Raw genomic sequence first — 25,331 nt, 5'->3', positions numbered from 1 at the left:
TCGTTGGGTGATGGTCTACAGGCTGTAAAGTGAAATAAACCCTCCCCCCCCAAGTTGCTTTTGGACCAGATGTTTTATTGCAGTAATAGAAACCCCAACCAAGATAGACTGAGGTGTATTCTATACATACCATAGAATATTGTTCAATTTTAAAAAGAAGGAAATTCTCATACAGTTCAACATGATAAACTATGAGGACATTATTCAGAGACAAGATAGGCACAACAATAAATGCTGTAAGATTCCACCTTCATGAGGCTCAAAAACCATCAAACATGTCAAAATGGAAAGTAGAATGGTGATTTCCAGGGTTTGATTGAGACAAGGAATAGGAATGAATAGAAGTTTCAATTTTGCAAGATGAAGAAGTTCTCTATGTCATTTTCCTGATAATATGTATATTTAGTGTCATTAAGCTATGCTTAAACATATAAACATTTATATGCTTAAACATGGTCAGTTTCATTATATGTATTTTTTAAATTGAAAATCTTTTCCTTATTAAGAAAAATTATCCCATTTTTCCCTTTTACACAGGAAAATAATGAAGTCCTGAATTTATCTTTAGTAAATGTGTAACAGATTCCAGTTGCTAAGATTTTGCTCTATTGCTCACAAATGGGCTATATTCCCTTAGTGTAACTAAGGCACTCACTGCACAGGAATCAACTTCATCACTGAAGCTATTTCACTGTTGAGCACAGGGTTTATCTGCAAATAACCAGTGTGTTCTGGGTGTTTCAAGCCTCAAGTCAGGGTCTTAAATGCTAGGCATATCTGTCACCTGAAGACCTAATTATGATTCTTTTACCCTTGGCTTCCAGGCTATCAGCATGGTACAGACACACTTATTTTAGAGTTTTCAGATAAGTGGTAGTGGTTTCTATTTTCTATGACGTTTTTTCACATCTCTTTCAGATGTCTTAAGACTTGTTTCATGTCCTTAACATTCTACAGTTTTCCCAACCTTTGCTGTTTAAAATCAGCACATTATGTTTTAACTCAGGAGTAACATCTCAAGTGATAAGATCACTTTACTAAAGTCCCTCTTAAATAAGAAATCATGTTTTCCTTGCTTTAAGCCCCAGGGTAAAAAAAGGTATTTTCTCCATTATATTTAGTCACTAATCAAAATACTGAATGGCATTGTAAAGATAAAATAGGAATGTCAGGTGTGTGATACCAAGCTATTGATTTCTGGAAGGAAATTTGTCATGTGATCTTTACTACACTGTTGGTTCCAAACATCCCAAGGACTCAACGTGATGTAACTAACAAGTGCATTTAACTTTTAAAGTTATCTCAAAGTATTAAACATCATCACCATTCTAATTTCTGGTCAGTTTCTCAGCAGTGCCTTTGAAGTTTCTGATACCCTTCCAAGTGAATAGTAAGGACAATGCTCCTTGTTCCAGGGTGATGTATGTGTTTGGGCCAAGTATGATCCCCATAGATGAGAGTCCTTAATGAAAGGGGATCTTGGAATCCAAAATGATAAAAGCATCCTTTCCCATCCTGTGGGTAGCTAACCGTGACTTAATGTAGGAAGCATGGCAGTATTGGTGGCAGATGACACTGCTTCTACCCAGGTTTGGCAAATAATTTATCCCTTCTCAGCTTTAAGGTCTCAGCATGTAAACTGAGATCATGCCAAAGTGCTGGGTTAAAATGAGGGGTGAAAATTCTTAAACCGTAATGGCTATACAGAGGCAGGTGAGATGGATCAGTGGGTAAAGGCACTTGCCATCAAGCCAGAGGACCCGAGTTTGATTCCTAGGACCCACATGGTAAAAGGAAAACAACCAACTTGCCCACATTTTCTGACTCCGAAGACACGCTGTGGCACAAATACACACCCCACTCTACTCCCACACACTACACTTTTTTTTTAAATTTAATGGCCAGGTAGTGGCTAGTTTTGTAATCTTTCATAAAGGCTGCTTGTTCTGTGGAGCACCTTTTTTTAAGGTTTCGTGTTGTTGTTGTTGCTACCCTTGCTGCTGCTGTGCCAGAGCTGGACCCTCTTCTAGCCATCAGCAGACAGTGTCATGGGGAAGGAATGGCCATGAAGACCTGGGATACCCTGAGTTTGTCTTCTGTCTCTCCCAACATGACCACCCATTGACCCTTGGGACGCTTACACTAGGCAAGAGGACCCTCAGCCTGCTGTGCTCCCGCCATCCTCTGTGTAAGCAGAGGAGCCAAGTCTGGGTGTGCTAAAAGGATTTAGCCTCTTGAAGTTTATTCTCCAACAGACCCACAGGAGCATTTTCCCAGACCGCCCATTTACAATAAAAGGCCTTCCTTCCATGCATGATCTGATAGGGAATGAATGTAGAATAGACTCCTTTGTTGGCAGACAGGTGAGACCCTACTTTCTCTTGTTGCTAAAACTCTGGGCTGGAAAAATAACTAGCGTTATATTAGTAGTAAATTAGCCTCATTCCCTTTGTAATCGTTACGCTTATAATGACTTCACGGAAAATCCAAAAATAACAGCAAGGATAGCCCGCTCATACCGAGAAATTCTATAATGTTAATAATATAGTATCCAACAACCAAATAGCAATTTTCAATTATCCAGCGTTTCTTTCATGAACCTGATCCCATTTGAGTCCCAAATAAGATTGGGAGACTAGCTATTATTATTCTGTTGAATACAGGAAAAGCTGGAGATCAGAGAGGATGATTCTTGCTTAAGGTTATTTGGACTTTCCAGCTCCAAATGTTTATCCCAGCATCCCCTTCTAAGGGAAAACTCTTGAGTTGCAACAGATACTAGAAAAGGTACTTTCCATATGACTGTGTGTTTACAGCAGCTCTATAAAATCCATAGTTTTTCATTTTACATATGAGTTTATTCAGCATGGCTAAGCACTGGTTCAACTTGACCTAGATGATGACAACGGCAGTATTCACAAGAGTCTGACTTTAGAACATACCTTCCTTTACTCGGCCAAATTGTCTTTCACCTGTATACACAGTGCGTGTGCATGAGTGCTCACATAAGATCCTGTGGTATGCATTCTTCCACTCACCTGATTCTTTTCTATCTATCCCTAGACACAGCAAACACAATGGCTGCTAGAGAAAGTGTAGTGTTCATGTGAACCCCAGCAGGTCCCACGTTTGCTATTTACACATCACAGTGGAAAGTGGGGAGCTGAGAACGTCGGTGCTACCCCCTACCTTGCAGGGTTCCCCCATGGCGCCCACCATGAAAAGATAGGTGCCTCAGATAAAGCATTCGACCCTTGGTAGCACAGGGTCACAGCTAGAGCTGGGAGCATGGAGCAACACTGTTTGGGAGACACCCAGCCTCTGACCTGCCAGCTGTGTGTCCTCAGGCTAGCAAGTGACTTAGATACCTTGGCCTTCAGATTCCTCATTATAAAAATAGGGGTATGCATGTTGCTTTTCCCCTGGAGTTGGATGTCACCATATTTAGTTCATTTTGAAACGTACCCAGTTCGTAGTAACAGTGATAGCAGGCATGACTTTGTGCCAGTAGAAAAATAAATAGTAAAAATGCGATTTTTATTGAGCTCAATTTAAAAAAAAAGTGAAACCCTTCCCCAAGCCCGTGGTAGGGTTAACACACAGAGAATGTTCTCAACATCCAGTTTTGGGGGCCTCCTTCTTAAGGTTACATGCTGAATGTGTTTGAGAAGAAGGCAAAATGTGGTTGAATGCAGTGGTATCTCACCTAAAAGAAAGCATCTCAAAGAAGTAGGAAAAGTAAAGACTCACATGTGCTGAGGGACCTTCTTATTTAAAGGGCTCTTGGGGTTGCCTTGTCAGTCCATTTATACTTGTGCATCAGCATTACAACAACCGATTGTAATAACACCTTCTTCATTTCCTTCTAAGACTGTGAGATTCTTAAACACAGAAGGCATGCAGTAATTCACTCCACACTCCCAGTTCCTAGAACAGATCTTGGTGCACAGTGGCTCAAACTTGCAGACCCACTGAAGGAGTGGAACGAGAGCCGAATGGAAGCCTGTTGACTCTTCTGTAGAGTAAATAAGCATCTCTGAATTTGGCGTCACTCAGAATGTCCGCACTTTGGGTTTTGTCAAAGAAAGACAGCTGATCTTGGTGGTCAGGGCATGCCATTTTCATAAACCCTCTAATTACCATCCCATAATTCATGTGTTTATTTTATCAGACAAGTAATTCATTGATGATGACATATGCCCAATGCTTTTGGCTTACTTGTCAGGCTCAAATTAATAAAAAGGAAAGCATACCTCATATCCTTCTATGTATATTATATTCTTTGCCAAGAGATGGTAAAATGGATGTATAAGATTTCAAAACTATACTTCAAAGTGTTAGCACTCACAATTACTGGGTTCATATGAGACCATTCATGCCAAATTCTGGGGTTTCAAAAAGTGTCAAGTTAAACAGCGCTTCTGTGTTGGAGGAACTTGTAGACACCCTCCAGAACATTTACTTCCCTTCTAGATGAGAGAAAGTGAGACCAGATTGCTGGATGATTTGCTTGAGTTACGCAGCTTGCCAGACACTGAACTTAGCCTGCCTACAGACTAACATTCTCAAGGCAGTGCCTTCTGAAACCAAGACCAGGATTCTACAGTCATGTTTATCCTGGAAGACGCAGGGCTGGCCTGCATGCCCCTTACACCCAAAGCTGAGGCATCTTGGAATTCCGGAGCCCCATGCTGCAGTCATTGACCTGGGCTGACAGCCAGTGGAGAAGAGCCCTGTGGTCTGCGTTAAGGCTTCATGTACACAGTACATTCACATGTCACTTAACTTTTAAGGTGTGAGAGAAATGCAGGTCTGTTGCTGGAGAGGGGCTACGTCATAAGTTCCCTCACACATCCTAAACCTTCATAATGTCCCTCTGTGACTTTCAAACATTTGAGCTTTAAACTTTTAAACTTCAATAAACTATGTTGAGGGTTTGATAGAAACAAATCGTAATGAGTATTAGATTCTTTTTTTTCTCACTGTGAATTTTTGTGTATAGAATAAATCGTTTAAACTCTGCAATGTAATATTAGACATTTTTATTTTAACAAGTTTAACTCTTGCCCTTTTGTCCGCACCCAGATTCCAAAGATTCCAAAGAGAAGAATAAAATGGAAATCTTGTACATTCTGGTGCCAAGTGTGGCCATTCCGCTGGCCATTGCCTTCCTATTCTTCTTTATCTGTGTGTGCCGTAATAACCAGAAGTCGTCGTCACCGCCAGTCCAGAGGCAACCAAAACCCGTCAGAGGACAAAATGTAGAGATGTCCATGCTGAATGCATACAAACCCAAGGTAAGACGAATGTCATGATTCAGGGGAGAGCAAACCACTGCAACGTGCCCCCCCCATTAACACTGAGGAGACACAGAGTGCAGCAAATAGAGACTAAACCTGTAAGTGTACCTTGGTCAGGGGCAGCTCAAATTTCCTCTCAGCAGCATATCTGCCCCAGTGTGTGGCAAGACAGACCACAGCCTTTCACTGGAACAGTTGGGCCAGAAGGGCTCTCTGCCAGGCCCGCAGGGCCCAGGGTATGACCTTGTTTCCAAATGCAAAGAAGGGAATTCCATGCCCTTTTAGCCAAAGTGAGAGGAAAGAGATCTAACATTGTTTACAAACTTGCCTGCTCTATGGCACATGATGTAAATATAGAAATCTGTTATACTACACTATATAATTTTGAATGATTAAGATGGTAAATTATATGTCATGTGCTTTTTGTTACTGTGGTTTATTTTTTAAGAAATATTCTGTATGCCTTTTAATAGACAGACTTTCCTCCTGACACTCTTTGATGCTGTTGTGTGGTAGTCCACCTGAGCCCTGCCCCTTTTTCTTGTTGCTTTTCCTATGCATCTTTCAACACATTGGTTGCTCAAGGTCATGTTGAGGACCCCAAGGTCACTGTCCTTGCTCTGAATGCAGCTGCTATTCTCAATCCAGCACTGCAGCCCCCAAGCACTCCCTCTCAGGACAGTCAGCATCTCAGTCCAAGGCCATTCTGCAGAGACTCGTTTCACCAGCTCAAAATTCTTGCTTCCAAATGCTCACCTTTTCGTTTTGTTCCAACTCCAGAAGAACATGCATGCAACAAATCCTCTCTGTGCAAGGCACCCTATTATTCTTTTGACCTGCATAATAGCATTTTAGGAAAAACAATGTCTTCACACTCAAACTAACTCATCTCCTTGCTTATTAAGTAGAATGGACTTATGGAGACTATCACAGCTCATATTATTTTATTTTGCTTACTGATTTACATTTTTTAAGTCTTCAAGACACATTTGCAGTTACAAAGTCGTATTTGTTGGTGAAGCTTACAGGTTATTTAAATGTCAACAATTCGCTTTCAAATATTGTTTCTTAAGCCAAACCAGTGCTCACTAGTTAAGCGTGAATTTCTAGCATTTAAAAAATAATACTGCACACCCTAGAGGTAAATTCATGTCATGTAGCCTAGAGATGGTGAGAGTAGAGGTTCCATGCTTTTGAAATCCAGTTTCTGGCTAGCTTGTTTGAATGCATGATAGTCTTTAATGTTATACCACACTCAATTCTTAGTATTTCATACTGCTACAAGGGTAAAGGACAGAGAAGGAGCTGGGATTGGTGCACATTTTCAGAATAACAGTTGGCTTAACAGGTGCTTTTACATATATTATGCCTTCAAGATTCCTGTGCAACAGCCATTGTTCTGAGAGTTTTTTCCCTATCATTTCTATGTCACTCAATCAGTTGGTAGCAAAAGGTACAGAATGTAGTAGCCACTGTCTTAAGGAATCAGTCCTGACTACTATGCTGGAATCCATGGAAGAGTGACTTCCATTCAGGGAAGAAAACTCTGTGTGTGTGTGTGTATGTGTGTGTGTGTGTGTGTGTGTGTGTGTGTTCATTTTGTATTTTAACCTTGCTCACTATCTTAGTGGAGGCTTGCTTGTAATACATGATCTCTAACAGACAAGGATCTTTGAATTGACAGTTTTTCAAATAAAGAATTCAAATTCAGAGACCTCTACGGCATAAACAGAGAATGTCAGTACATACCGATTAATAAATATTGCCAAGACATGTACCGGGAGCTTTTATTTCCATGATCACATTTGATCTTAACAGGAATTACATAAAGTAGATACTATTATGCTGTTGTATAAGTAGGGCAGCCTAGACCCAAAAAGCCAGGTGAACTATCACAGCCAACATCAAAGGCTTAATAATACCTGGAGATAAAATGTGAATACAAGATTTTCTGATTCTAAATAAGACCTTTGGTCTCACCAACTCATGCAAATTTTACAAAGCAATTCCTACACAGAAGTGGGAAGGATTAGTAAGCAGCTGGTGGATCCACTTGGACAGTCTATGCTAGGTAGCCAGAGGCACCCCTCGTTTCTCAGAAAGCTTGAGGTGGCCAGGATTACAGTCACCAGCTGAGTGATGTACCCAGCCCAGGAGGAACATTGGGCCAGAGTAATGACCCTTCTCCACCCTCAATGATCAAAAATACAGGTGTAAGAGGTATTGGCATGAGCTCCGATGGGGCAGACGCTGTTTTCATTGTTTCCAATTTTTGACATAACCCTTGCAAAATTTCCCAGTGTGGAGGTTTCTCCAATACAGGACTTGGAATTTAGCCACAAATGGCTTACAAGCTCTTCTGGACCAATCCAGGAAGTACGGCTGGCTCGAGTACTGGACTAGGTTGTGGGAGGGGAACAAGAAACAACAAAACAAATGCTATCTCCCCCACTTACTCTCCTAAGGGACTTGGCTCTGAGTTACCCAGTTGTTTGCTTTGCTTCTTACCAAGTGCCTTTCCTAAATGCAGTACAAAGGGCTTTGTAGACCTTCAAGAAATTTTCTAAATGTAAACAGTCAATCTCTAAGACTCCTTTGAAAGGTCACTGCCACATAAATATTGCATGTGCCTATAAAATCTAAGAGACACACATAAGAAAAGAAAGAGGAAAGGCTTGAGATCAAGCGTACTACAAGAATACAATGGAAAGGCTTTTTGGAGCCAGGAATGAGAAGGGATTGAGGGATGGATGCTGGCCTGCCCTGGCCTTCTTCAAACTTTTCCTTGTCCTATTAAAAAGCCAGAGACCCCCCATGTTCCTTATTTATCCAACCGAATGTGCCTTTCAGGGTAGAAACTATCTCTTTCCATCTCTTCTCACCAGTTTAACTTCTAACATTCCCCCTCAAGTGTTTGGATTAAAAGAGACTTCTCCTCTGGAAGATTAGAAACCGACCCCTTTTTCCAGAACACAGTAAGCAGCCACAGCAGACAGACTGGCTGCAAGGTGGGCCTGGGCCCCAGAGCAGGAGGATGGGATGCTGCAAGGAAAGCTCTCGACAGGCCCCAGTTCAGCAGAGAGGTGGCTTCGCGGAGGCGTGAGTAGACAGGAGGTGGACCGGTCTCCCGTGGTACCCTTTCTCAGCCCAGGGCCTCTAAGGAGTCATATAGTCCTTCACCAGCCTCTCAGCTCTTCAGGAAAAGAAGAAGTGGATTGTCTAGGGGAAGGGCTATGCTGTTGTTGTTTGTTTTCCTTTTTTTTATTTCAGCAAAAGATTTAAAGCTGCTTAATTTTTTAATAGGTTTAAGTGGTGCCCACACTAAACAAGGCTTTGTGAATTGTACAGTTTAGGGGAGCTTTTCTTGATTTCTTTCTTTGGGTGCTTTGGTTTGGTGTAGAACTATAGACAATGAGAGACCTGGAAACTGACTTCCCTTCCCTCTGCCTCCACTTCCCCAAACCCTCCCAATCCTCAGAAACAGAGTGTCCTGCCTCATGTGTCGGAGAGACAGTCATAAAATATGGCCCCTCAGCAGGACAGAGGATATTCAGCCTCCTGCCTCCTCCCCTGCCTGAGGGTTAGCTAGGCAAGCGAAGAGGGCAAGAGGTGGGGAAGTTTAAGAATGGCACAAGAAAAGGAGGGCAGGCCTAGGCAGGTCAGAGCCCAAGGAGCTCCAAGGCCCAACTCCTACAGCTCCTCACTAACGGGAAGAGCTCCCGGCCTTCTGGACAGGTAGCTTCAGATGACCTCACCCCCACGGCTTGCCAGGTGCTCTGTTTTTAACACCTAGGCTACACTTCTGTCTGTCTTTTCTCTTCAGCCAAGGTGGTAGCAGAATGTACTGACTGGCATTTCTTTGTATATGTATCCATCCTTGTATATACAAGTTTGTATATGTACCCATCCCCTTTTCCAGGTCTTCCAACACTGCTATGGTCTGGCTGCCCCTTTTGAACACCTGTCCTTTCCATGCGCCTTGTCATTTTGTCATCAATAACTTTGCCACTCAGGGCCTGGAGAGATGATTCAACACTTAAGAGTCCCAGCTGCTCTTCCAGCAGAGTTGGCTTCAATTCCCAGATCCCATATGGCAGCTTACAACCATTGGTAGCTCCAGATCCATCTGATGCACTTTTCTGGTTTCCATGGGCACCATGTATGCCTGTGATGCACAGACATACATGCAGGCAAAACACCAACACACATAATGGGCTTTTGTATGTTTGTTTGTTTTTCTAGAAAAGTCTTTCCACTTAGTCTCCCAAAGCTCCTAAGCTTACCATCCATCCTATTGACTTGGCCTTCTGGAGCCCAGGGATGGTGTGATTTAATGCAGCGGCCTCTCCAGGTCCCCATCCTCTTTATGTCTCGGAAACATCTGATCGTCCTGATCACCACCTCGAGATCCTTTCCCATCAGCTTTCCACCCACCCCCCCTTCCTTTCATTTCCTTTGCTACTGCTTCCTCTCTTCCCTGGAGGGAAACACCCCTTTGCTATTTTCTCTGTCTCCCTCCACTCTCTGGTGGGCCTGAGCTTCTCCTGGATAAAACAACTCACCAACTTGGAAGGACCAATCTAAGCTATAAAGTTCATGCTGGTGCCCCAGAGTCCCCATCATCTGAACCTAACTCTTGTAGCCATATTTTTCTCCCAGCGTATTGCTAGGAGGTAGTCTGGTAGTCTTCAAAGAGCCAGGATTTAGAGCTAGAAAGATTGGATTACAGATCTTGGCTCCATTATCTACTGGCATGAGATCTTAAACAAATCACTTACTCAACACTTCTCTGAACCTTTATTTTCTCACCTGGGAAGGAAAGATAAAAATAGTACTTAAGAAGACTGTGTTTGATGCTTTAAGGTAGTGTGTCTGGCACCTTGCGGGTAGAAATAGCTGGAAATCCCTATTATTTTTGTTCCGGTGATACCTTTCTGAAGCCAGATTCTCTGAATAGGGCAGTGTGTGTTTATAGGAAAACAACAGGACCCAGTAACCCCCAGAACAATTTGGAAGAGACAAAGCCAAAGAATCAGAGCTGAGATGTAGACCTAACTCTTTGGACAGCTATGGTATTGCTAGTACCCATCCTGATGGCATAAATCCCAGCCTCACTTCCAAGATAAAATGCATTAGGGTTTGAGACGGTGTGATAGTGACAGCTGTGGAAGGCATCCACCTCCTTGTCTCAGCTGAAGAGCCAAAACTGCTTCTGGGAATGAGCTCATCTATAGGCATTGCGAGTGGACTGACCAATGTACTTCATTACTGACATTCGGCTATAGTATCTCCACAGACTTTGCATAACTTCCAGGAAAGAAAATCTCACTTGAGTCTAAGTTTGGTGTGAAAAAAAATGAAGCTTGAGATTAATACACACCCAATGTCCCACAGATAGCAGGAAACAAAACCAAGCCTCCAATCAGGTCTGTATGGGTCCAGGGTTCAAAGACTTCCTTTTAACCCACTGCCTTTATTTCATATTTGATAAAACATATGCACCCATAGGACTACAGATGGATCCATCTGTTATCAAAAGTAGTGACATCAGGGACTGGAAAGATGGCTTGGTAGTTAGGAGCATGTATTCTCTTGCAGAATACAGGAGTTCAGTTCCTAGCACCTACGTTAGGAAGTTATAACTTCCTGTAACTCCAGTCTGGAGGATCAGGTACCCTCTTCTGGACTACACAAGTACCTGCATGCACACACACACACACACACACCTACTTTTTAAAAAATTGTGGACATGTGCCCTGTTGTATGTCTGAGCCGAAAAGAAACTTACCCACAGACATTATAAAGAAACTCCACAGGATCGACCCAACAGTCACACTCTTGGATCAGTCACACTATAAAGGAAATGAATGCTTCTAGAGTGGATTCCCTTTCAGAGAGGTCCAGCTAATCTATAATCAAATGAGGAAGGTCTGCGTCAAACCTCCCTCTAGAATTTGACTGTGTAAGCCAGAGCCTCTTAGTTCAGCTGCAGTCTTTTAAACGATCTGTAACTGTCCAAAGGCTGGCTGCTAAGTTTTTAGAATATAGTCATTTCTGTTGTATGAGTAAAGTCAATTGTTTCACAAGCTTAACCCTGTTTACCTGAGAACCAGCAAAAAGTACAAAAAAGAGAGGTTTGCTCTGGAGGCAAGCACTTTAATACTCTCCTAAGCCCGTGCTAATTTCAGCCCAAGGTGCCATCCCCAGGCTCTGTTCACCAAGTAACTAACAGAATGTCAATGTGTAAGGTCAAGCTCACAGACCAGGACATTCTGCAGCTTTGGACATTCCATTCGCCTACCAGTAATGACCATGGTTTTAAGATGGAGAGATCTCCAAGGACCAAGCAAAAGCTCCACAGCCCTTTATCCAGAAAAGTGCTCAAACTTTGGGATCAGAATTTACTTGGATATGAACCATGTACCACTAATTAAGGGCTGTGCTTCTCTAGCTACTTTACTGCTTAAAACCTTTGCAGTCTTCATTCATGAAATGGAGAAACTGCAGGGTGAAACTCAGGACTATGATAAGGATTGAATAGAGTTTTGAGGAAAGCATGTATCACCAAAAAAAAAAAAAAAAAACAAGGAAGCATAGCCAAGTTATTGGTAAAGGGCTTCTGAAGTCTCGACCGAGCCTCTACCAACCAATTACTCTGTCATTTGAGCCTAGCACATGAGGAAAACACACACATGTATATGGCCATTTTATACTCTTGATGTTGAGCATATGACCAGGAGACAAATATGTAGCTGCTATAGGCTGAGATTATGACATTAATGCAGAAGCTGTGTTTCTTCTCACACACAAGCCAGCGTGTAACCTCGGGCTACTCCACAGTATTAGTAACTATGTTATTATATGACTCAGTGTATCAGTATAGATTAGATTAGTTGTGTGGCAGATGCAGTCATCCATTAAAATATATCCTAAGTAACTGGCTCTACACTGAAGGCATAGTTAAGCTACATCAGGAACCTTGACTCTCACTAACACCTCAGGGCATATTAATACAGTAGAGTACAGGATATAAGCTGGAAGCCATTCACTGGTTGGTAACTTGTACTTTTCTTCCACGTGGTGTTTCCAAAGCATCTTTTTAAGTACTTTGTCTGGGTCAGAATTGTTACACCAGCTTCTTCAGTTACCCAGTGATCATTCTTCAAAAGTGAAGCAGGGGCCCAGTTTGATGAGTAAATGATCCGAATATGCATCTCTGTTTATTTCAGTGACTTTGTAAGTAAGGTTTCCAGACCAAGAGCTTCTACTTACCTGGGCCCTGCTGGACATGGGGCATCTTAGCCATGCAGAAACAGAGACTGTGGGATGGGCCTAACGGTCTGCTCTAACAAATGTGTTGTCTATGTAGATCTGATGTCCACTTAGTGGAGACTTGGCGGTTGGTACTTGAGAGTCAGGAGAATCTGTCTCCAAGGCCAGCAGATCTCAGGGAAAACTGTGCTGCCAGAGACGGCAGGCCTGGAAATGCCCTCTTCCTACATCCCACCACCAAAACTACACCTTTCATTTCGGTAGAACTAGTGCCTGTCTCGCCGCTCTTAAGATGGGCAAGCACAAATGCCGTGGTGTGGAACCTTCTCTGCCCTAGGGGTACAACCTGCTTTCAAAACAAAGCACCTCCGGGTCACAGTTGGCCTGACCATCCAAACATGGGAAGTGACTTTGCCTGGAGTGCCAGGGTGGCAGGGAATGCAGACGCTTCGGGGTGACATGAACTTCAGCAGTCTGTCCCTGAGTGCCTGCTGTAGGAGCCTCCCTCATGTTCTCTCATGCTCTCTTCCCCTCCCAAACCACACTTTAGCTCCTTCCCATGCAGAAAAGGAGGATGTCTTAAAGGGAGCTTTGCATTGTAACTGGTGAGGGCCACACATAATTTCACCCCACTTCCTGGGGGGAATCTAATCACTTTTGTAAAAGGAGCAAGAGATAGCAAGCCTACCACCATCACGCCCCCTCCCCAGGCATCACTTATTTATTGTCACTTGAGATGAAACATTCCCAAAGCAGAAAGAGGAAGTCATCGAAATGGCTCAGACCTAGGACAGATTCATATTGGACTCGAACTTACATGTTCTTTCCCTTCTGCAAAGAGATCATTTCCACTCTAGCCCAGTGGCTCTCCCCACTCCCCCCCCTAAAAAAAAAACATGACTGGGGGAACAAGCCCTATCAGACCCTGGCCAACACATCGACTTCTGCATCAACTTTCCCCTCCCCCGCATCAAAAATGATATAATTTTTAAAGCCGAGCTGAGGCAGATGTATGTTTACTTTGAGAAGTAAAAATGTTAACATTTAAACTGAAAGCCTGCTTCGGTTTTAAGGTACTTAATTGCCTCGCAGCATATAATAAACGCAGCCCATCTTGTCATTCAACTAATGGAGGGAGCGATGGAGAGATAGGGGCCGGGACCCTGCTCTTCCCAGGGTGCCTTTGTACTTGGTTTACTTTGGCACTGTGCCTCGTGTGTATTTTACACTTCTTTACATTTTGTACATCCCTGTATGACAAATACTTGTCAAACAAAAACTAAACAGATTTATAACCCCTTAGCTTGAAATGAGCCAACATTGAGCTGCCAAAACTTTATGACTTCATTTTCTTTCATAGTTCTCCACTGCGTTGGTTCAAACAGACAAACCCCACTTGAGGTCAAGCAGAGGTCATTTCACTTTCATTACTAAAATATAATTTACAATATGCCAGACCTAAACAAGTTTAGCCTAAAGGGTTTGTATAATGTAAACCATCTGTTCCTTAACAATACAGCTAATTTCCTGCCATCTCTGAGCAGTCTACTGACAGCTTCTTTTAAGGGGTTTTATGATTTTTTTAACTAGTTAAGGATTTATGTAAAATTTGAAAATGAGTCTGTAGTTAAGACTCATTTGTACCAAGTAACTTGAGCATTTTTTAAACGCAAATCACAGCTTGAATAGCTCCCCTGAAACTAAGCTTGGCGTCCGCGTTTCTGGGCGTTTCCTAGGCTGGCTGCCGCACAGGTGTTCGAAAGTGGTTCTGAACTCTGCCATCTAAGGTGTTTCCCTACTCGATCCCATAGCAAATGCTCACATTTGGTGTAGGGTGACTCTTGTAAACCTTTCCCTCCTTAGGTAAAGTCAGAGAAGACCCACTTGGCTGCATGCTGTCTAATTTACCAGTGCTGATAAGACAGGAAAAGATGCAATGTAGCCTTTTTATGTGCACAAATAGAAAGAATCACTTATAACACCCTACTTCCTATTCAGGCAAGTCTCAGAGCCCAGCTCTGCTTCCAGAGCCGTTCTGCCTGACATTGTTGGTGGGGACCTCAGAATAGCTGTCCCGAACATTCTGTTCTTTCTTCTTTTCTCCTCCACCTACAAAATGACGAAATAAGTTCTTGAAAAGACAAATGTGAGAGAAGGAATTTGTTTAACTCATTGGAAGGAGGAGCAGCTCCAAAGACTGGGGTCCATAGGCCAAGCCCTTGCCGAGGTCCTGGTCACCTCTTCTCTTCCTGTTCCCAGAAATTTGGCCTGCTCTTGTCTCTTTCCCACTTGGTCTCTGTCTCTACCCACACATCCCGGAAAGAGGACTAGTCTGACAGCTGCTCAGCTTCTCACCTGCTCTCAGGATCCAAATGAAATCTACATCAATTTGAAGAACACTTCTTAAAGAAACTAAACAACTATATAAAACCAGAGAGAGTCTTAGAAATGAAACTTAAAACACATTTAAAAAAAATAAAGGGAATTGAAAGGACTCTGTAGAACTACTTGAGGGAGTATGCATTCATTCACAAAATTTAATCCACTTCCTAATGGCTGCAGGGAAGTGAATAAACTCAAGGTTAGCAGCTACCATATCAGCGCTACCTTACAGGCCTGTGTTGTCCATTAATATTTGTTAGGTGCTGTTCAGGAATTAACTAGCATTAGTAGAAAACAGCAGATCAAAGATGCCAACTCAGATTTGCTTGGGTTCAGAACTCAGTGGTTTGAACTCCACCTTTTTGCCCAGGGCTAACTTCCAGCTATGTAGGAGAATATCCAGGCTTTAAGTCCTTGTTCTCAGTCTGATAGGTCATTGGTTAATTTCCTACTTCTCTTTTTCCCAAGAGAGATTTTTGGTGCTCCATCCCTTATCCTTCTCTAGCATCAAAGTCTGAAACTCCTGTGCAGGTAAAAAAGCAATGAACACCTACTATACTATTTAAGAGGACGGGGCATCCATTGGATTCCTTTCAGTTACTTAGTAACCATCAGCTATCATGGGAATCTTTGCCTTAACATCACGCAGAAAGGGTTCATCTCAGGTCACTCTTCCCAGAAAAGGTAAGATCACCCCGTGCTCTGAGAAAAACAGTCATTATCTTTTTAAAGGAAGGCTGACAGATCCCACAAGAATCCCACCCTGAGGATGGAGCACAGTGTGTGCTTAGAGTGCATGAGGAACAGAATTTAATCACCTGAACCAAAAAGCAGAAACAGTCTAGACCAGTGGTTCACAACCTCTGGGTCGAGACCACAAGAAAGCACATATTCCCGATGGTCTTAGGAATTGAGACACAGCTCAGAAGCAAAATTACAGTTATTTTCCACCTGTTATACCAGTGGTTCTCAACCTGTGGGCTGAGACCCCTTTGGGAGTTGAGTGACCCTTTCACAGGGGTCACCTAAGACCACTGGAAAACATAGATATTTACATTATGATTTATAACAGTAGTAAATTGCAGTTATGAAGCAGAAATGAAAATAATTTTATGGTTGGGATCACCACAACATGAGGAACTGTGTTGAAAACTACTGATCTAGACCATGTAAGCAAAATAGTAGGTAGGCCTATAATGGCGGAAAAGAAATTCCTGATTAGTCAGATGGAAAGACTGAGGTATGCTTTTAAATTTAATTACTCTGTTAGTTAATGTTTTTTTAACCTAATCCTAAAATTTTTAATGTATAAAAGAGCTGAGATGAAAATCTCTACCCCTTTGCTTTCTAATTCCCACTTCTACACTCCCTCATAGCCACTGCAGTTCTGAAATTCCTTTTATCAGCTCTCTAAATCTCCTTGTGCATATACAAAGAAATGCAGGCAGGTTCTTTCTGTTCCTCCTCTCTTATGCAAAGGTTATGTATGGCATTAGCTGCTCTGATTTTTTTTTTACAAGCTGTTCTCATTTTTATGAACTAAAAACAGTAGGATTTTAGAGACCACCCCATGCCTGAGCATAGAATGCTTCCTTATTTTCCACAACTTTATAATATTCTATTCAGTAGCCCCTACGGACACACACACACACACACACACACACACACACACACACACACTTTTATGCCTAGGAATTAAACCCATGGCTTTGCACATGATAGCACTTGAACTATCTCTATCCCCAGTCCTTTTTGAGACCGGGTTTTGGACAAGGCTTACCTCAAGCTCTGATATTTCTGCCTCTGTTTTCTGAGTGCTAGGATTGCAGGCATATACCACCATGCCTCTCCCCCCTCCCCTCAGCCCCCGCTTGGGTCTCCATTTTCTGTTCATTTGTTGGTTTGTTCTCTCTTCGGGGATTCTGTTTTTTTTTTTTTTTAGATAAGCCCTCACTGGGTAGCCTAAGATAGCCTCCATCTTCCTGCCTCAGACTCCAAAATGCTAGGATTACATGCATCTGCCACACACCCGGCTTCTTCAACCGTTGTTAAAATCAGTCTCCTCTAGGGAGATGCTTGAGTCCCATCAGTACCATAATGGATAGAACTATATAAACAAGCCTTGGTCTGCAGGGAATGGCAAGCGCCTTTACCATCACCTTCGTCACGAGTATCCTGCCTATTTACCTTTGGTATGCTACTCCTCTCGTTTCAGTACCAAGATGTCTGGGTTTAAGGAAGGGTTTAACACTCATTCTCCCTTTCTTACAGAGCAAGGCTAAGGAGTTGCCTCTCTCTGCTGTACGTTTCATGGAAGAATTGGGCGAATGTACCTTTGGAAAAATCTATAAGGGCCATCTCTACCTCCCAGGCATGGACCATGCTCAGCTGGTGGCTATCAAGACCTTGAAAGATTATAATAACCCCCAGCAGTGGACGGAATTTCAACAGGAAGCTTCTCTTATGGCTGAACTGCATCACCCCAATATTGTATGCCTCCTCGGTGCCGTCACCCAGGAACAGCCTGTCTGTATGCTCTTTGAGTATACGAACCAGGGAGACCTCCATGAGTTCCTCATTATGAGATCCCCACATTCGGATGTGGGTTGTAGCAGTGACGAAGATGGGACGGTAAAATCCAGCCTGGACCATGGAGATTTCTTGCACATCGCAATTCAGATTGCCGCTGGCATGGAATACCTGTCGAGTCACTTCTTCGTGCACAAGGACCTTGCGGCTCGCAATATTTTAATTGGAGAGCAACTGCATGTAAAGATTTCAGACCTTGGACTCTCCAGGGAAATTTACTCTGCTGATTACTACAGGGTGCAGAGCAAGTCTTCGCTGCCCATTCGCTGGATGCCTCCGGAAGCCATCATGTATGGCAAATTCTCCTCTGATTCTGATATCTGGTCTTTTGGGGTGGTGCTGTGGGAGATTTTCAGCTTTGGACTCCAGCCGTACTACGGGTTCAGTAATCAGGAAGTGATCGAGATGGTGCGGAAGCGACAGCTGTTACCGTGCTCTGAAGACTGCCCGCCGCGAATGTACAGCCTCATGACGGAGTGCTGGAATGAGATTCCTTCCAGAAGACCCCGCTTTAAAGACATCCATGTCCGGCTTCGATCCTGGGAAGGCCTCTCTAGTCACACCAGCTCCACCACTCCCTCAGGTGGAAATGCCACCACGCAGACCACCTCCCTCAGTGCCAGCCCTGTGAGTAACCTCAGCAACCCCCGATTTCCCAATTACATGTTCCCTGGCCAGGGAATTACACCACAGGGCCAGATCGCTGGTTTCATTGGCCCAGCGATACCTCAAAACCAGCGCTTCATCCCCATTAATGGTTACCCAATACCTCCGGGATATGCAGCCTTTCCCGCTGCCCACTACCAGCCTGCAGGGCCTCCCAGGGTGATTCAGCACTGCCCGCCTCCCAAGAGTCGGTCCCCAAGCAGCGCCAGTGGGTCGACCAGCACGGGTCATGTGGCCAGCTTGCCCTCATCAGGATCCAATCAGGAAGCAAATGTTCCGTTGTTACCACACATGTCAATTCCAAATCACCCTGGTGGAATGGGTATCACTGTTTTTGGCAACAAATCTCAAAAACCCTACAAAATAGACTCAAAGCAACCATCTTTGCTTGGAGACTCCAATATTCATGGGCACACCGAATCTATGATTTCTGCGGAAGTATAAAACGTGTGACTTTTGTAAATACTCTATACCGGGCAAACTAAAAAGTGGCAGAAAAGATTTATATTCGAATGTTTTTATTGAAGGTTCTCATTTAGCAGACATTGCGACGAGTATCTTCTGTGAAGTTTAACTGTGTCTTACTGGAAAGACACCAGCCAGGAAAAAAATAATGCATTGTGGGATTCACACCCCATCGTGGTGTTTGATATGGTGTTGGGAACAGACCTTTTCAAGTACTGAAAACCAATGAAGAGAAACAGAACATTGTAATTACATAGCAAACCAAAAAAAAGAAGTCCAACGGTGCTCTGTGTATTTGCCTTTGGTCACATGGCTGATGTACTCCCAAATGTATATACTGTAGCATTTGTCTACCTGCTGTCTCTACTTCAGGACAGATGTTCAGCAACTATTTTTGACTCAACTTAGACTCTAAGCATGTTTGAATGCAGTGGTGTTTAGCACCCCAGAGGGAACTGGAGGCTACATTTTAAATCTTGGATGGAAATGAGCCATACAGACTTGTCATGTCCACAGAAGTTCTCTCAGTAGCCAGCCTTCTCTGGGATGGTGTAGGGTGTTTATGTGAACCTCCTGTTATCATCAGGAAGGCCTTTTCCAGTCCCCTTTCCACAGCGTGTTTACACAGGCCCGAAAGAGGGGAGATGCGGATGCTGGAAATGGCTGTAGATTACAATTTGGGTTATTGCTTTAGGAATGGGGCACCCAAAGAGGCAGAGTCAGGAAAAAGGTCCCTCACCCTGCATCAGTATCCACGGGGGAGGGTTGTTTCTCTGTCCCTTTGGTCAGCCTCTCTATAGGAGCTTCCCTGGATCACTCGGGCTGCAAACAGGTGATGCCAGAGACAAGCACACCCACACCCTTGCCTTGCAGCCTGTTTACAAGTTGGCGAAGGGCTCCGGGAATGTTTACTGTCTGTAGACTGTGAGCAAGAGGAAACCCTGTGACATGCCAGTATCGAGTAAATTTAAACTCTCACTTGTCTTCTTGTTTATCCTGGAGATGTTCACCGATGATATTCTAGCACCAAGAAGTGTAACAATTTATTCACAGAGCTAACTGGAATCCAAAGACAATGCATCCTATTTACAAAACATTGTGGGGGGTTTTAAAAAACAAAACATACTGAGTTCTCTCAAAGGTTTCAAAATGCCAAATTCCTTAACCTGCCAAACAAGCATTTTGATCCTTCTTGCCTTCTCTAGGGGGTGCCATCAAGTGTGCCCATCCTGGCATTTACTTGCCAACTACCTTTTACCAAGGTCAGAAATCTTGTGGCAGTCAAGTTCTCCATAGAAAGGAATTTTAAATTTGTTTCTTTTCTCTTGTTAAAAAAATAACTCCTTTATTCTAAGAAAAATATTAGCAAGTTTTGCTTTTATTTTAAAGCTTTAAAAATTTACAGACTTATGCAAAATAAATCCTGGAAATATTTCATGAGAGAAAGAAATATTTCTTGAAGGAGGATATAAGAAAGTTAAAAAGACCTTGAAGTTTCTGCCTTGAAAAGTAGAATTTGCATAAGAAATCTAGGAAACCTGTCTACCAAAATGTGCCTAGGTTTTCCCAAACAGACGTGAACTTATAGGTACTGTGAACACAAAAGAGTTGGCTATATTCAGATTTACTGGGCAATAGATAAAGAGCTATTCTGGGACATGAATAAGCTGATTCTATGTAACATCTCTGAAGTTGAGTAGAGGAGGAGATTGTATCCTTTTGTTGCTATGCAACTGTTTAACGATGATGCTTCAAACCACAATTTTGTATATGATATGACAATCAGTTGTTTTCCAAGAATATTTATTTTGAGTAAACACAGTCTCAGTGAACCTGAGTTTTCAAGGAGTCCCTTACAAGGGGATTAGCATTCCATGAGCCAGTAAGATACCTTCTCTGGAAAGTCATTATTATGGTTAAAAATAAATAAATTCAACTTAGTTTTTTATAAAGAACTATAACATTAATTTTTAAGCCTTTTATAATAACTGAAGCCATTAAGGTGAGCATAATAAATTTCAAAACCACTTGCTATAATTATTAAACCAGTGCTATGGCTCCACACTCAGCCTCTTTGGTATTAAATGGTACCTTTTTCACAAGCTGAAAAATCTTTCACTTTGTTGACAATGTTTTGTAAGCTAATTTTATTTTCAGGTGTTCTTTTTTTATTTCTCTGCACAAAACTGTTTATGGTTTGTATCACAGAAGTGAAAATATATCTGCATTTTTATATCTGGTCTGTTTCCTTATTTCCTTTGCTTGTTTTTAACTCAATGTAGGTTTTCTTCAAATATATAATGGCAATGTGCAGATAGCTCACACTACCATATCTTTCCTTATTCTCACTGCATGCATTTAATCACTGTATCAATGTTTGATTTGTTCTTATGGGCATTCCAAATAGAAAAGCATGGACTTGTAATGACCAAAAGACTATTTTATATTGAGGATATATGCATATGTATTTCACCACCAGAGATGATATTAAACACTGATTATTTTATGCTGCTGTTTATTAAAATGTTTACTATAAATCATGTTCTGAATATTGCTGTCATGGGAGCATTTGGAAATCTTCATATTATTAATAATGATTGCCATTTCTTAGAAAGAGGAATCACAATTCTTATTTTTGTCTTATTTCAATTAAATGATATTTTAAGTAGATTTTAAAAAATAGACCGTCAGGGCTGGGAACACCACTCAGTGGTGCAGCACCTGCCTAGCATGCATGATGCCCTAGGTTCAAACCCCAGTCCTATAGAAGAAGCCAGATGTGGGCATTGTCTTGTTAGTGACCACAGGTGGAAAGAAGAATCCCAATGATTTCATAACCAAGTATAATCTGCCTGCCAGTGACAAACTTTGGACTTTTAAAATCAAAATGATATATTTATAACGGAATTAGAAATAGGATTGAAGTTGAGTTATTTTCTGCCTTGATGTTTCCATATGAACTTAGCAAAACTCAAGCTTTAGGACTCTGAGATTAGTCTGTGCCTATCTTATCATGTCCAACTTAGATTCCAACCATTTGGTAAAATGAAAAAGATGCAGCCATGTAATCAATGCAGTATCACCATAACCTGATTTACCTAAAAGAAAGAGCTCCCATTCAGCAATTAATACACACTGTTGAGGAAATGGAAGTTCAAAGGACTTGTTCATCTCTGCTGTTTAACACAGAAGGAAACCACAAGAAAACTTTCCAGGCCTTCTCTATCTGTTTTACTTGCAGCTTTTGTCACCAATTCAACCATCAAACTCCATAAAGCAACTACATCCAAGACCATGAGGGCTCTGTGGGTGTCGCCTCACACTTGAATGCCTGGACCTCCCTTCATTCCTACTTTCTCTTTTGATCTCTCCAGGTTCCTGTCCCAATCCCCTCAACCTCAAGTCCTCTGATTCCCCTAGTTCCCTAATCACCAACATCTGCAGGTTCCTGACACCACTATCCCATGTTGCCTGTTATGAGACACCAGATACTCACTGGACAAGAGTTCTTCCCCCTGCATGCCTTCAAGCATGATTGCCTATTTTAGTGTTTCTTCCAGAGTCAGCTACCACAAGCACTCATCAGCAGTGTGAGCAATCAAGTCTCTCTTTGACTTAAGAACTAAATCCAAATTTCTAAGGGTAGAACACAGCAATTTGTGTTTTAAGAATCTTCCATGAGATACATTAGACTCTTCTGGGTTTTAGTTGGGATTTTACATAGCTTGCATTTTAATTCTTTGGTTCTTTGCTGTTTCTATTAACATATAGCATTATTTTAATAAATGTTATAATACCAACCTAAAATAAAATCTTCCATGAGATTCTGACAGATACTGAAGATCAAAGACTACAGAATTGGGGCTGGAGAGTTGGCTCAGAGGTTAAGAGCACTGGCTGTTCTTCCAGGGATCCTGAGTTCTATTCCCAGCAACCACATGGTGACTCATAACCATCTATAGTGGGATCTGATGCCCTCTTCTGATGTAAAGTTGTACATGCAGATAGAGCACTCAAACATAAAATAAATAAACAAATCTTTAAAAAAATACTACAGAATTGAAAGGAATGGGGTAGGAATGGGTGACCTTTTCATCTTCAGTAATATAACAGCACACAAGCATGTTGGTCATTCATTCCCCTTAAAGAAAACCCAGCCACACAAAGCCACAGCACTAAAGTTAAGCCATGTGTTAATCAGGTGTATTTTTCAGAGGCTAGGGCTATGAGTTCAGTTGGTAAAGTGCCCACCTAGAATTTGCAAAGTTAGTGGTAAGATACCAACGACCCTTCCCCCCAAGTTACACTATTCTCTAGTTCTTCACTCGGATAGGAAGTGTATAATGGGCTGGGGAGATGGCTCAGCAAGTCACGGCCCTTGTCCTGGCAACATTTGTGATCCCTGGAACCAATGCAAAGGTGGAGAAAGAGAACAGGCTCCACAGAGTTGTTCTCACTGCTGTCACATGTGTGCCATGGAATGTGCACCCCCACATGGTAATGGAAATGAATGCATTTTTAAAAGAAATAAATACAGTACATGTTAAGGGTGTAGGTCAGTGACTGAGGGCATCCTGAAAACTCTGGGAGGCTTTGCATCTTCTGCACCCATAGGAGGGAGCAAGGGAGCAGGGGAACCCTCAACTTCTTGGATCCTGGATAACTGCTTTTCCTTCATATGGGCAAGCTCAAAGAAGGTTTTTTCTTCATACAATTTTATTTGAATTTCTAAACTGATGGTTGAAAAAAAATGAAAAGAATTCCCTCTGTGCTTCACACACACACACACACACACACACACACACAAATCCCTAAACACCAGCAATCTTGTCTGTAGGGTAAGGCCAGCCCCTAGTTTGCATCATACTGGAAGCCACCCAAAGGCCCCTCCCTGTGACAGTTGGTAGAAATGGTCACCTGCACTCGTTTCCTGAATCAGCTGCAGTCCATCAGGGCTTGGCAGCGTAGGGGCTGTCCTCTACAAGCCTGGTTCTCCAGGGATCTACAGGGCCTAAAGACAAGGGGGAGAACAGCAGGAGGGATCCAGTATGGTGTCAGGATAACATTCATACTCTTCTTAATTTATAGGGCAATTCTTTGATAGCTCAAACACTAAAGAGGAAATGCCAGATCAGAGGAGGGAAGGGGGTTTACAGCCGTCACACTCGCACCTGAAGTTTGTTACCATGAACTCCGAGAGTGCTGGGCCACTGGAACCTCAGGATGGTGAGCCTTACAAACCATCAAAGCATTCAAGGTCAAGGCAGTCCTCCAGGAAGTTAGTATGGGGAGTTTAAAAACATGGAGATGTAAAGGAAGACAGACTGCTGACACATTTATGACTCGTCGAGTTCTAATCACTTAAGAGTTTGCTTGTTCACAAATAAGTAATGTAACACTGACTGACCAGGCGCATGAGCTCCAGACCCTTCCCCAAGTGACTATGTGAAGGAATGTTACTGTCAACTTACAGAGGAAAACCTGCCTGGAAATTGTCTAGGACTTTGTAAAAGATGGTATCATGAAGTGCAGAAATGAAAACTCAAGGAATATGTAATGTGAAGAGAAGGAGCCTGAGTCTCAGTTTTCACTTACCTGCACTCTTGACTGTAAATTTAGACATTACAAGGACTAGCCACACAAAGGCATAGATCAATGCTCAAATTCTCCTGACTTTAGAGGCAAAGTGAAACTCTCACTAGAAACAGGTGTCATCCATGTCTGTCAGCAGAGGTGTGAGTGTGTGGCTTCCCTGGATAGGGGTCTCTCAAGGACAACCTGTTTCAAGGTGTAGAGAAAACAAGAGTCCTAAGACACAGTCATTCATCCAGTCTTAGCTCGGACATGCTGCTTGTTAATACAAGTTCTGAGGCCAAACCTGACTGTAAGGCATAGATCAATTTCCACCTGTTTGGAGGCAATGAAGGTCACATGGTCATGAGAAGGGCCCTAGAACATTAATGTTAATCACTCTTAAAACAGTCAGTGTACAAAAGCAAGGGCGTTTTCAAACATTTCTTTGTACTCTGCTCAGAACCACCCTATTAATTCCCTTTGTTGGTCCTTCCACATTTCTCTTCAATCCCCTTCCTTCCCCTAAATGGCTCCCCTCCTGATTTTAGTCATATGACACTTTGCTGTGGAATAATCTTTTTGTATACTGTGAAGATGTGTCACTCAGATTGGTTTAATAAAAAATCTGAACATCTGATAGCTAGGCAAGATTTGGGGAGCAGAGAAGGTTCTAGGAAGAGGAGGGTGAAGATACCAAGAGATGGACAGCAAGCACAATGGGCAATATGGAGATGAGGTAATAAAGCCACGAGGCAGAAAGTAAATTAACAGAAATGGGTTATTCTTAACTTGTAAAAGGTAGTTAGAAACAAGGCTTAGCTATCAGCAGAGCTTTCACAATTAATAATAAGTCTCCCTTTGGTTATTTGAGAGCTGGCTGGTGGGTCAGAGAAAGACTCACTATAATAGCTGATGGATGCTAAATGATGGATGGATAGATAGATGATGTATAAACAGACAGACAGATGATATGTAGACAAATAATAGATGATAGATTCCACATATGAGAGGAAGTATGTAGTATTTGCCTATTCTTTCCTCACATTTCCCTTTCATGCCCCTTCTATATCTTCTATTTTAATG

At 42.4% G+C, this 25,331-nt stretch overlaps 1 protein-coding gene across 1 annotated transcript in view; it reads left to right on the top strand.

Annotated features, from left to right (window-relative positions):
• Ror1 (receptor tyrosine kinase like orphan receptor 1) overlaps positions 1 to 21,214 on the top strand; it is a 168,447-nt gene extending 147,233 nt beyond the window's left edge. The window contains exons 8-9 of the mRNA XM_040757456.1: positions 5,086 to 5,297; positions 17,226 to 21,214. Of these exons, the coding sequence (XP_040613390.1) occupies positions 5,086 to 5,297; positions 17,226 to 18,653 (1,640 nt within the window). The 3' untranslated portion in view covers positions 18,654 to 21,214. The remainder of the gene's footprint in view (positions 1 to 5,085; positions 5,298 to 17,225) is intronic.
• Positions 21,215 to 25,331: the final 4,117 nt, after the last annotated feature.

This window comes from Mesocricetus auratus, unplaced genomic scaffold (genome assembly GCF_017639785.1).
Source record: "Mesocricetus auratus isolate SY011 unplaced genomic scaffold, BCM_Maur_2.0 Super-Scaffold_100014, whole genome shotgun sequence".
Taxonomy (NCBI): Eukaryota; Metazoa; Chordata; class Mammalia; order Rodentia; family Cricetidae; genus Mesocricetus; species Mesocricetus auratus.
This window is presented reverse-complemented; position numbering and strand designations above follow the sequence as displayed.